The 13,350-nt window shown below is 47.9% G+C and overlaps 1 protein-coding gene across 4 annotated transcripts in view; it reads right to left on the bottom strand.

Annotated features, from left to right (window-relative positions):
* The window catches only part of GATAD2A (GATA zinc finger domain containing 2A), a 160,048-nt gene that overhangs the window by 47,794 nt on the left and 98,904 nt on the right, over positions 1-13,350 (bottom strand). For all 4 annotated transcript variants that reach the window (XM_070746378.1, XM_070746362.1, XM_070746352.1 and 1 more), the window contains exon 3: positions 7,397-7,674. In XM_070746378.1, coding sequence (XP_070602479.1) covers positions 7,397-7,665 — 269 coding nt within the window. In that variant the 5' untranslated portion in view covers positions 7,666-7,674. The remainder of the gene's footprint in view (positions 1-7,396; positions 7,675-13,350) is intronic.

The following is a 13,350-nucleotide window of genomic DNA, read 5'->3' as shown; positions in this document are numbered from 1 at the left end:
TCTTGCTGGCGCCCTGGGCGACGAAAGGACTGCGTTTTGGTAGCCTTTTTTGTGGTTGGACCCAAAACTTTCTTCTTGTCCGTGGTTTCCGTGAGGAGTGGATCCAGAAGATCACCGAAAAGAAGGTCGCGCTTTAAGGGGCCCTGGGATAACTGCCACTTCTGGCGTACTCCCGCTTGCCAAGGGCGAATCCATAGGAGTCTTCTTGCCGTTGTAGAAGCTGCAATAGACTTAGCAGAAAATCTAGTAGATTGCAAGGTGGCATCAGCCACGTACTGGGCAGCTGCAAAGACCTTGTTGAAGTCTTGTTGACCTCTCAAGTCATCGGGAGGAATATGCTGTTGAAGTTGACGAAGCCACAGAAGCATGGCTCTGGAGAAAAAGGAAGCTGCTGCAGAACTTTTAATGGCCCAGGAATCTGCGGTGAATCCTCTTTTGAGCATTTGTTCAATCCGCTTGTCCTCTGGGCGGAGGACTTCCTCCGCTTCGCCTGGCACAGCCGCTGCCGAGTGAAGGATCTTGACAGGTTCATCCGGTTTGGGAAAAGATAGAAGCTCTTCATAGGAAGAGGAAAGTTTGTACAACTTTCTGTCCTTGGTGGAGGGATTAAGGCCAGAGGCTGGGAAATCCCACTGTTTGAGTAAAGCATCTTTAAACAATTTAGGCATAGGAATTACCTCGTTATCCTCCTGTTCCTCTGTGAAGTAAGGTAAATTCTCCTCCGGGGGATCAGTGGAAGTGGAGGCTTGTTTCTCCTGGGCCGCTAATCCCGTAGAAATTCTAGCTTTGAGGAGGAGAGATTTGAATAATTGAGAAGGAAAAATAGTAATTGGAGAAGGAACCTTTATTTGGGATTCCTCATCATCTGAGAGGCCTTGAAAGGGATCCTCATCATCCTCCATATCCTCATATTCGTCCTGAGAGGAATCTGAATCATCCTGAATAGGAGCTCTAACCGCTGGGGAAGAACCCAAGGGGCGGGAGGGACGAGGAGGAGGAGGAGGTAAGGGAAGCTCATTGATGGTGGAGAGTTTGGCATCAATGGCCTTGGACAACACAGCAAAAATAGATTGGAACTCAGGAGGTAAACTAGAAATATCAGCAGGAATGGCAGAAGAATCCCTAAAGGCCTGGGAGGATCCTGGCTGGGGGGAATCTTCAATAATATCTGGTTCCTCTGGACCTATGCCCCATAGGTTAGGTTGGGGTCTGTCTAGGTTAGGCTCATCCAGAGATAACACAGGGACCCCAGAAGGAGGTAGACTAGAAGCCTCTGGGGGGTCTTGACTACTGAGTACTTGGGCCTGTACTTTCAAACGTTTTGCTGATTTGTCATGGATTCTTTGTAGGGCTAGGTCCCTTCTCTTCTCGGCCCTGGTGACCTTGGTCGAGGGGCGGGCCCCTGGAGAAGAGGAGGAAGAGGCCTGGGGGATACTAGTAATCTCATCGCCTGTAGGCCTGGCCTCTCTGGGACCTTTAGTTGTGCCTCTCTTGGGAAAAGTAGCCATAGTCTGACAATTAACAGAAGACAAGGCTGAGCCAATAACTGAATAATTAAGGAGAAGAATTTCAAGGACTTCCCAAGAGGAATGGATCCTGCTTCGAGGCCTCGAAGCTGCTGAGACTTGAGGGCAATCTGGGCAAACCCAGAGTTCGTGTCCCCAAATCCAGCGGGGCCAGCCTCCCTAAACTTTATAATTAAGTAAACCAAGGCACTCTGGTTGGAGGCTTAGCCGGTGGAGAATTAAGCCTGGGCGTCCCAAGGCCCGCTCCGGGATCCACGCGGTGGACTGAGGCCTACGCGGCTGGCAGGAGGCCAACACGAGAGGCCTAAATTTAAAAAGGGCGCGAAGGCCTTCGCACCGAAAAATCGCTCCGTAATATTTCTTAAAGGGGAAGCGATCGACTAAGTCCAGGAGACTAGCAAGACGTCTCACTCCGCAGGAGGTATTTCTTAAGCCCTTTAATAATATACAATAATGAATCAATAAATCAATAAATCAATACTTGCACCAAGACCTCCAGGCCAAAGGATTAAAGGAATCCACAAGCGGCAGCGGGGATCGTACACGGCAAAACCGCCGGGGGAAAACGAAACCGCAACTTCTCCAAAGGAAAAAAGCCGAGCCACAAACGGCTGGCGCTATAGTGCAAGTAAATAATAATGGTAAAACAATTCTTACTACTTTTGAAGGAAAAGATCGAAGGGAAGGTGTTAGAAAGTTGAACGAGCTATCACAATACAACCGCAGGATATGCGAACTGAGCGAATTCTGGGGAAGGGGCGGATCCGGCAAGCTTTTTTAACACTAGGCTCAGTTCCACCGGATTGGACATGAGCAACCCATGTGACTGCTGGACCCGCTCCTTCAGTACGGAGAACATGCCTGGGATAAATATATATCCATCCTAAGATAAAACACAGGAAATAGTATAAGGGCAGACTAGATGGACCATGAGGTCTTTTTCTGCCGTCAGTCTTCTATGTTTCTAAGTGAGGCAGGGTGGGGTGGGGTGTGGGGAGAGAAAAAAAGACTCAAGTTGTTCAACCAGTATTACAAACAGCATTTTGCCTCCGAGATTTCATCAAACGGTGCCCACACAGTTTACAAATATATCTTGGCAACTTTCTCAAAAGAAAAGGTTATCAGGAAACCGAATTGTACGTCCAGGCATCACCTTAAAAGTCTTAGCAGCCGCTCTTTCCGATAAGAGTGCAGGCCCATTTTGCAACGCTTCCTGCTTTCCACCCTAGCTACCCAGATGTCTCAGAAAAAGGAAAGTAGCTGCACTTGAAGGCTACAAATTCCCACAAGAGGGTATTCAGAGCTATCTGGTCTCCAAATCTGGAGCGTTCCTCACATTATACCAGCAGTACAAAGGCTCCTACGTATTTAACAATGTAAAACATCCCTGGAAAATGTGGGTCACTTGGAAAACTTGTGAAATCTTTTTATGCACCCACCAGAACATCTGAGGGGGGAAAAAATCTGAACACCTTCCCTTCAAATAAACAAAAAAGAGGAAGAAGATCAACTTATTTGCAAACAGGAAGCAAAGAGAAAAAGAAAGATAGAAAAAGAAAACGCCACTATGCCAACCTTCCCTTTCTCCAAAAATCAGAGGCATATCCAGCACAAAATAAAAATTGTGCATAATGAAAAATAGCTGGAGGGTGGGGTGTGATGATACAAACACACACACACACACACTCCATATATATCTATATGTGCTTCATCAGCATAACCTGCATACCCAGAAAAGCAGGTTGACCAACTATACCCATTTTTAATTCCAATGGAATTATTTAAAATTCTGACAGTCAAACAAGGACTGGCTGGTGTCAGATATTTTAGAAGGGTAAGACGGCCTTAAAGTGGCACGAACTCATGTACGGTTCATAAAACGAAGACCCCAATCGGAGCTCACTGTCCTCCCACTCTCCATCAGCACAAAGTCTGAATCGACCCTTTTATCCTGAGGTTAAATGTTGAAAGAAAAGCAGCTACAGTGATACCTCGTCTTACAAACGCCTCGTCATACAAACTTTTCAAGATACAAACCCGGGGTTTAAGATTTTTTTGCCTCTTCTTACAAACTATTTTCACCTTACAAACCCACTGCCGCCGCTGGGATGCCCCACCTCTGGACTTCCGTTGCCAGCGAAGCGCCCGTTTTTGCACTGCTGCGATTCCCCTGAGGCTCCTCTCCATGGGAAACCCCACCTCTGGACTTCCGTGTTTTTGCGATGCTGCAGGGAATCCCAGTAGGGGAATCCCAGTAGCGCAAAAACGGGTGCTTTGCTGGCAACGGAAGTCCAGAGGTGGGGTTTCCCAGCGAGGGGAGCCTCAGTGAAATCACAGCATCGCAAAAACAGAGGTTCGGAGGTGGAGTTTCAAGAACTTCGGTGTTTTTGCGATGCTGCGATTTCACTGATGCTCCCTTCACTGGGAAACCCCACCTCCAGACTTCCGTTGCCAGCAAAGCGCTCATTTTTGCAATGCTGGGATTCCCTGCAGCATCGCAAAAACACAGAAGTCCGGAGGTGGGGTTTCCCATGGAGGGGAGCCTCATGGGAATCTCAGCAGCGCAAAAACGGGCGCTTCGGCTGGCAAAAGGGGTGAATTTTGGGCTTGCATACATTAATCGCTTTTCCATTGATTCCTATGGGAAACATTGTTTCATCTTACAAACTTTTCACCTTAAGAACCTCGTCCCGGAACCAATTAAGTTTGTAAGACGAAGTATCACTGTATATAAGTAATACTTGACACATACAGCCACTTATTTAGTGATCATTCAAAGTTTATGGCATTGAAAAAAGTGACTTATATCCTGGTCCTCACACTTATGACGGTTGAAGCATCCCTCACAGCAGAGGTGGGTTGCTGCGGGTACAATCCAGTGCACTGCTCCAGTAGTGACCAGCCGATTGCGCCATTTTGGGGGCGATGGCTCTGTCTTTACCGGTCCATGTGCACCCTCTCCCCCCCCCTAATTTTTGGCTCTCTGAGCATGCGCAGAAGGAAAATTGTCCCTCTGCGCATGCGTAGAAGTAAAATCATGCTGGGGACGGAAGCACATGACACATTACAATCACCACCCAGCATACCGGTAGGGAAAGGTAAGAGGAGCCCGCCCCTGCCCCACAGTCATGTGATCAAAATTCAGTATTTATTAGTTTATTGATTTGGTTGGACTTATATTTATTTATTTATTATTTATTAATTAGATTTGTATGCCGCCCCTCTCCGTAGACTCGGGGCGGCTAACAACGGTAAAAAAACAATATAAACAAATCTAATATTAAAAGTAGTTTAAAAACCCCAATTTAAGAAACCAATCATACATACAAACATACCATGCATAAATTTTGTAAGCCTAGGGGGAAGGGAATATCTCAATTCCCCCATGCCTGACGACAGAGGTGGGTTTTAAGAAGTTTATGAAAGGCAAGGAGGGTGGGGGCAGTCCTGATCCCTGGGGGGAGCTGGTCCCAGAGGGTCGGGGCCGCCACAGAGAAGGCTCTTCCCCTGGGTCCTGCCAGACAATATTGTTTAGTCGACGGGACCCGGAGAAGACCAACTCTGTGGGACCTAACTGGCCGCTGGGATTCGTGCGGCAGAAGGCGGTCTCGCAGATATCCTGGTCCGGTGTCATGAAGGGCTTTATAGGTCATAACCTTAGATTGTTAAACCTTTAGATTGTTTGTTTTATGTTATTATTGGATTTTAGAACTGTTATTGTTTGTACATGTTGTAAACCGCCCTGAGTCCTCAAAGAGGGGCGGGATACAAACCCAATAAAATAAAATAAATAAACAAACTATCTATCCTGGATCATTATTTTATAATTGGGTAGTATGGCCCATGAAAAACTTCCGCTTTTGGGGCAACGTTGTATGTGAATAGATTACTAGGCAGAGAGGCCTATAGGACTCAGCATTGGCTCAAGGGAATGCACGGTTTGTGTGTTGGAAATTTCCAAGCGAACCCCCAGCATCGCCTTCCCTACTTTAAATGTGCTGGGACTGCAGTTTGTTCGGTTCCCAGCCAGAATGGCTCCTAGCTCATTTAGATTGCCGCGAAACACAGCCACAAGGTAAGTCCATCAAAAGTGGGATAGAAAAGCTGGAGGTTGCAACACCCTTGCTAGAAACTGAAGTGCTTAAGCAGGTGCTGGAGTGAAGGGGACAGGTAAAATTTAAAGCCCAGTGGGCACACTATCCAATGCCTTAGCATACGGGGGGGCCACTGTGGGTCTTTGTGACATGTTGAAGCCTAAGAGAAGCCATAGGTGACAGTGGCCTCTATTAAGTTATTAACACTCTTTGTAGTCTTTCAGAGTTAGTATGAATTGCTTTTTTGTTTTTACATCTACCAATATACAAAATATATTTGGCTTTCCTTTCCTTGATGAAAAATTGCCCACCAACTGTCCAAACAATATTGGCGTCCCCCAAGATTCAATATTTATTTATTATTTATTAACGGGACTTGTATGCCAACCCTCTCCGTAGACTCGGGGCAGCTCACAACATATATATATATATATTGTGAGCTGCCCCGAGTCTACGGAGAGGGGTGGCATACAAGTCCAGTATAACAATAGAGGTGGATTTTAAGAAGTTTACGAAAGGCAAGGAGGGTGGGGGCAATCCTAATCTCCGGGGGGAGCTGGTTCCAGAAGGTCGGGGTCACCACAAAGAAGACTCTTCCACCGGGTCCCGCTAGACGACATTGTTTAGTCGACGGGACCCGGAGAAGGCCAACTCTGTGGGACCTAACTGGTCGCTGGGATTCGTGCGGCAGAAGGCGGTCCCGGAGATATTCTGGTCCGATGCCATGAAGGGCTTTATTATATGCTGTTAGCCGCCCCGAGTCTTCGGAGAAGGGTGGCACACAAATCTAATTAATAAAATAAATAAATATCCAATCCTGCTTGTCCTTCAGCTTCTGAAATGCCAAAGCAAACAGGGTCTTGAAGTTCCACTGTGGTGGCAATTGGGATTACCAAATAGCCATCAGCAGCCCTCCTGTTCCCCGCTTCAACCAACCCAGAATGCTCCTTCGTTTTCCCCTTCCACCTCTGCCTGCCATGCCACTTCAATCTTTCGTTTCTCCAAATACACCCCTGTCCTCATTCATTCCTCCCCAAAGTTTCCCCAACGCATGCCTGCGAGATAGGAGTCCATGTGCTTGGTATAAGCGATTGGAATCAGCTGCCGTTATAGAAGAAATGCTGTTGGGGAAACAACAATCCTAAAGAATCGGGATTGTTAAATCCAATAGCGGAGCAAATATTAAACCAATTTAGCAAAAAAATAATAATGATGTGGCAGGGAGTTCCACTGATACCGTAGTGAACTGGATGCTTCTTTAAATTTTCTGTCTTTTGGTGTCTACTATACCAGTGATTTTCAACCTTTTTTGAGCCGCGGCACATTTTTTACATTTACGAAACCCTGGGGCACATTGAGCGGGAGGGGGGGGACGGCTAAAAAAAGTTTGAACAAAAAAATTCTCTCTCTTCCTCCCCTTAGCTCTATTTCTTTCTCCCTCCCTCTTTCTTTCTCTCTCCATCCCTCTTTCTTTCTCTTCCTTCCTCTCTTTTTTTGCTCTCTTTCTCTCTCCCTCCCTACATCCCTCTATGTCTTTCTCTCTCTCTGTCTCCTTCCCTCCCTCTCTTTCTCTCTCTCTCTTGCTTTCTTTCTCTCTGAGCTTCGCGGCACACCTGACCATGTCTCGCGGCATACTAGTGTGCCACGGCACACTGGTTGAAAAACACTGTACTATACTATACGTTTTTTGTGTCCACATCCTCTCAAAATACACCTGGACAAGTGAATGAGAGGGACGGCCATTTGCTTCCTGAAACTCATTTCAGGGCGGCTTACCTTTTTGAGGTGCTCATATCCACCGGCTCATCACCTGTCGGAACTTCCACTCTGATCGTTGCTTTCATCTCCGCGCCTTTTAATAATCCTTGGACTTTACTAGATCCAGAGTCAGTCTTTAGATTAAGGTCCCCCCCTTCGGAGTTGGCCTCGGGGCTCCCCAAAAGCCCTTTGTCCATTTTCATTTTTTTACAGTCCACGTCGTTTTGGGTGGTTTCCCGCTCAAGTGCTCGCTTCTGACTTCGTGTCCTGCAAGCTTCCTCCGTCATTATGGTGCCCTGGAAAAGTAGCACAAAGAAGTGGAGGGGGGGGTGAGAAGGGAGGGAGGAAGAGAAGGAGAGAGAAAGAGGGAGAAAGAATGAGAATATGTTCAATACATCAATTGGGTGCCCCATATTTCCACATATAAATGAATACTTTATTGTCATTGTATGTATATTTATTTATTATTTATTTATTGGATTTGTATGCCGCCCCTCTCTGGAGACTCGGGGCGGCTAACAGCGACAATAAAACAGTGTACAATAATAATTTGATATTAGAAATGATTAAAAATCCATTAATATAAAAACCAAACATACATACATACATACCATGCATAGAATTGTAAAGGCCTAGGGGGAAAGAGGATCTCAATTCCCCCATGCCTGGCGGCAGAGGTGGGATACACAGTATACCCATGCAACGAGATTCGTGTGACGCCGAAGACCAATCTCAACATACATAACAATCTGAAAGAACATGCTCAACCCGCCACAATTTCCCACCTGAACCATCCAACATCCACACAACAGACCAAGTCGTATTGTCCAGCAGTTCATATATGGCAAAAGTCAAGTTGTTCAGCTCCGAATCCTATACACACACTCCCCTTCCCCTATCACATCCTGGAGTGGAAATCAAATAATCAAAAGCCAAGACTGTTTTGGAGGAGTGGGGAAAAAAAAATAACCAGGTGCAAGTATGCCGAACTTCTCATAGGAAATCTGGAGCAGTTCCTTCCAACAACGCCGCTTCTTTTTTCTTATCATTTTAGATACCCGGTTCTCTTTAAAAGTTTTATTTCTAGCAAAGTTCTGTGAAAAAAAGTCCCTCCTATTTAAGAGGGTCCGAAAGGGGCGTCTCTCCTTCTCCCCCCCCCTCCTGCTTGCCCCATCAACTCTTCGGGGGCTAAAAAACCCAGGAAACTTTTAAAAGCTGATGCTGAAAATAAAAAAGGCACCTGATTCGGCGACGTCCTTATTAAAAGCCAGGAGCTGGGTGACTCTCCCCATCCCGACAATGATTTAAGTCTCTGCTCAAAAGTGCTCCGGATCCTTATAGGAATCAGGTGGGAATTGGAGGGGGAGGGGGCAGGGGGGGGGAGAGATTTTTGCAGGAAAGGGGCTTAAAAAAAAGTTTTGTCCGGAGGAGGGAACATGCACTGGAGAGCGAGAAAGAGGCCTGCTCCTGACCAAGCCTCTCCAACCCTACCTGCGAGGAACACACATATCTGATGGGGGTGGGGGGAGGAGGAGGAGAGCTGAGTCAGTTTGTGATCCCATGACATCACTGGATCTACACATGACCCTTTCCCAGGATTCAGTCGGAGACACAAAGCACTTTTCCAGAAAACCGGTCTGAACTGGTTCCAGACAACAAGCTAAAGTGTCGTTAACCCTAGCGGGGGAGACACCATCTTGCAGCGCATGCAGGCTGCGGCGGCATCTGCTGCAGCTGGCATTCCACAACAGAAGTCCTGGGGACCGTCCCCTCGGCTCCTCTTAAAGGGGCAACGGGCTTTGACACCAGCGCAGCGACAATGGCTGCCCAGGCGCCGACACCACTTCGCCTGGGAAAGCCACCCAGAGGGAAGGGAGAGGGGGATCCTTTTGAAAACAAATAAATAAAAACAAAAGTTAAGCCACAAAGTGAAAAAGGAGCATCCCAGCTTAGAAAGAAGGAAGGGGGCAGTGAGACTTTTATTTTCGGGGATGTGAAATAGTTGGCAAAGGCAGCGCAACTTTCTCAATGGAGCTGCAAGAAAAACTCTACTGCTCAAAAAAATAAAGGGAACACTCAAATAGCACATCCTAGACCTGAATGAATGAAATATTCTCATTGAATATTTCATTTGCACAACTATTCCATTTGCACAACAGCCGGTGAAATTGACTGTCAATCAGTGTTGCTTCCTAAGTGGACAGTTTGATTTATTTTATTTATTTATTTTGTCCAATACACAATAATACACAATGAAGGTAATAGAGCAGACCTGGGCAAAGTGCGGCCTGGGGGCCAGATGCGGCCCGCCCGCTGTCTGTGACCGGCCCACGGAGGTTGGAAGGAAGGAAGGAAAAATGGAAGGAACAAGGAAGGAAGGAAGGAAGGAAGGAAGGAAGGAAGGAAGGAAGGAAGGAAGGAAGGAAGGAAGGAAGGAAGGAAGGAAGGAGAAATGGAGAGAACAAGGAAGGAAGAGGTGGGCAATTACGGTCTCGATTAGCGCGAAACGCTGCAACGCGGTTTTTCAAAAAATATTAATTAAAAAATAAGTTCTCTCTCTCTTTCTCTCCCTGTTGCCGGCGTGGTATATGAGAGAGAAAGAGAGAGGCAGAGAAAGAGAGAGGCAGAGGTCGGGCGCATTACCGGGAGGTGGAGGCGGCGTGGGGACGCTGGGTGCCGGGGACACCGAGGAGGGGGTGGACGTGGCCTCTCAGCTGCAGAGCCGAACAAGGGCGGAGGCAACGGCGGAGTCCGGCGCTGGGGCCATGCGGGGCCGCTCATCCAGGGCGGCGTGGACTGGCAAGTCGCCCTCCTTTCTCTTTCTTTCTCTCTCTTATACCACACCGGTAACGGGGAGAAAGAGAGAGAGCGGAGGGCACCTTGCCGGTCCACGCCCCCCTAGATGAGCGGCTCCGCATGGCCCCAGCGCCGCCCAGGCAAAGGGGAAACCCCAAGATCGCTTGCCGCTTGCCGTATTGCAGCGAAGGAGGCGAAGCAAGGCTCCAAGCTGCAATACGGCAAGCGGCAAGCGGCAAGCGATCTTGGGGTTTCCCCTTTGCCTGGGCGGAGGGAAGACCAAGGGAAGGTTCCTTCAGTCGCCCAACACCTGATCCGCTCCGCAGCGCGGCAGCAGCGAGGAGCCGAAGATGGGGTTTCCCCTTTGCCTTTACCCCATCTTCGGCTCCTCGCTGCTTCCGCGCTGCGGAGCAGATCAGCTGTTGGGCGGCTGAAGGAATCTTCCCTTGGTCTTCCCCGCCGTCCACACGCAAACTCCACCATCTGCGCATGTGCGGCCATGAAAAAAATGGCGCGCATGCGTAGATGGTGTTTTTTACTTCCGCACCACTATAACGCGGAAATCGATTAGCGCGGGAGGTCTTGGAACGTAACCCCCGCGCTAATCGAGAGATCACTGTATATACGCAGTACAGTGATCCCTCTATTATCGCGAGGGTTCCGTTCCAAGACCCCTCGCGATAATCGATTTTTCGCAATGTAGGGTTGCGGAAGTAAAAACACCATCTGCGCATGCGCGCCCTTTTTTTCTATGGCCGCGCATGCGTAGATGGTGGAGTTTGCGTTCCCCGCCGCCCACGCAAAGGGGAAACCCCGATTCGGCTCCTCGCTGCTCCTGCTGCGCTACCGAGCAGATCAGCTGCTGGGCGGCCGAAGGAACCTTCCCTGGGTCTTCCCGGCCACCCACGCAAAGGGGAAACCCCAGCTCCTCGCTGATGCCCGCCGCTCGCCCGCCTGCCAGCAAGAGGGGGAAGACCCAGGGAAGGTTCCTTCGGCCGCCCAGCAGCTGATCTGCTCGGCGCAGCAGCAGCGAGCAGACGAAGATCGGGGTTTCCCAGCCGCCCACGCAAAGGGGAAACCCCGCCTCCTCGCTGATGCCCCCGCTCGCCCGCCCGCCGCCCGCCAGCAAGAGGGGGAAGACCCAGGGAAGGTTCCTTCGGCCGCCCAGCAGCTGATCTGCTCGGCGCAGCAGCAGCGAGCAGACAAAGATCGGGGTTTCCCAGCCGCCCACGCAAAGGGAAACCCCGGCTCCTCGCTGATGCCCCCGCTCGCCCGCCCGCCGTTCGAGAGCAAGAGGGGGAGAGATAGAGAAAGAGAGAGAAGGAAAGAAAGAGATGAGAGAGGGAGGAAGAGAGTGTGAGAGAGGAAGAAGCAAGATAGAGAAAGAGAGAGAGAAAGAAAGATGAGAAAGGAAGGAAGAGAGTGATGTCATCGGTGGAAAAATCGCGATATAGCGTTTCGCGAAGATCGAGATCGCGAAACTCGAGGGATCACTGTATACCCATGCAACGAAATTCGTGTGACGCCGAAGACCAATCTCAACATACATAACAATCCGAAAGAACATGCTCAACCCACCACAATTTCCCACCTGAACTATCCAACATCCACACAACAGACCAAGTCGTATTGTCCAGGAGCAAAAGTCAAGTCGTTCAGCTCAATATAATATATAATTATAATATAATTAACTCAGTTTTACCCAATAATATACAGTATTGGGTAGAACTGAGTTAATTATATTAATCCGGCCCTCTAAAACCATCCCAATTTCTCATGCGGCCCAATGGCAAAATTAATTGCCCACCCTTGTAATAGAGGACACCTTTGAGGACATAGAATTAGAGAAAGAATAGAAGAGAGAGTATAGGATAAAATAATCAATGAGAGAATAGAAGAAAGATAGAGGGATAGAAGAGAAGATATATGGGATATAGGAGAGACAATAGGACAGGGGTCGGAAGGCACTCTAGTGCACTTATGCACGCCCCTTACTGACCTCTTAGGAATCTGGAGAGGTCAACCGTGGACAGTCTAAGGGTAAAATGTTGGGGGTTAGGGGATGATACTACGGAGTCCGGTAATGAGTTCCACGCTTCAACAACTCTATTACTAAAGTCGTATTTTTTACAGTCAAGTTTGGAGTGGTTAATATTGAGCTTGAATCTGTTATGTGCTTTTGTGTTGTTGTGGTTGAAGCTGAAGTAGTCATTGACAGGCAGGACACTGCAAATCACAGAAGTTTGATTCACTTGGAGTTATATTCTGTTGTTTAAGTATTCCCTTTATTATTTTGAGCAGTGTAGAAAAAGGCATAAGAGAAGGGGGGGGGGAAAGACTTGGAAAACAAAAGGGAACTTATTCCAGGAGAAAACAGTTCCAAAGCGAAGAAGGCAAAGTGGCTTTTACTTTTGAGACATTTTTAGTTGTTTTGAGTTTTCACTGCATGATCATCCTTGCTCTCTTCAAATTCTACATGCCCACCCAAAAAACCACACACACCTCATCATAAGACCAACAATCTGTTGAAACTAAATCATCAATTTTTTTCGGATCTGTAACAATTCAGCAAAAGCATCTCAGTTTAGAGCTAACGTATTTTGAGGGTTTTGAAGATTTCAGACTGTGACAACCCTGGAAATACAGAAAGTCTCTCTGCCCATGGATGATTTGACTTTCTGAGGAAAAATATGTGAGGAAAACCTACATTTCTTTAATTCTCCAATTATGACATATGCACGAATCCCAGCGGCCGATAAGGTCACACAGAGTTGGCCTTCTCCGGGTCCCGTCGACCAAACAATGTCGCTTGGCGGGCCCCGGGGGAAGAGCCTTCTCTGTGGTGGCCCCGGCCCTCTGGAACCAACTTCCCCCGGAGATTAGAATTGCCCCCACCCTCCCTGTCTTTCGTAAACTACTCAAGACTCATTTATACCGCCGGGCATGGGGGAGTTAAGATATTTCTTCCTCTAGGCCATTACAAGTTATGCATGGTACGCTTGTGTGTGTGTTTGGTTTTTTATAATTAGGGTTTTTAGTTGTTTTATTAATTGGATTGTTACATATTGTCTTTTACCATTGTTAGCCGCCCCGAGTCTGCGGAGAGGGGCGGCATACAAATCCAATAAATGAATGAATGAATGAATGAATGAATGAATGAATAAATATTCATGGAG

Source organism: Erythrolamprus reginae, chromosome 1, assembly GCF_031021105.1.
Source record: "Erythrolamprus reginae isolate rEryReg1 chromosome 1, rEryReg1.hap1, whole genome shotgun sequence".
In the NCBI taxonomy this organism is placed as follows: Eukaryota; Metazoa; Chordata; class Lepidosauria; order Squamata; family Dipsadidae; genus Erythrolamprus; species Erythrolamprus reginae.
This window is presented reverse-complemented; position numbering and strand designations above follow the sequence as displayed.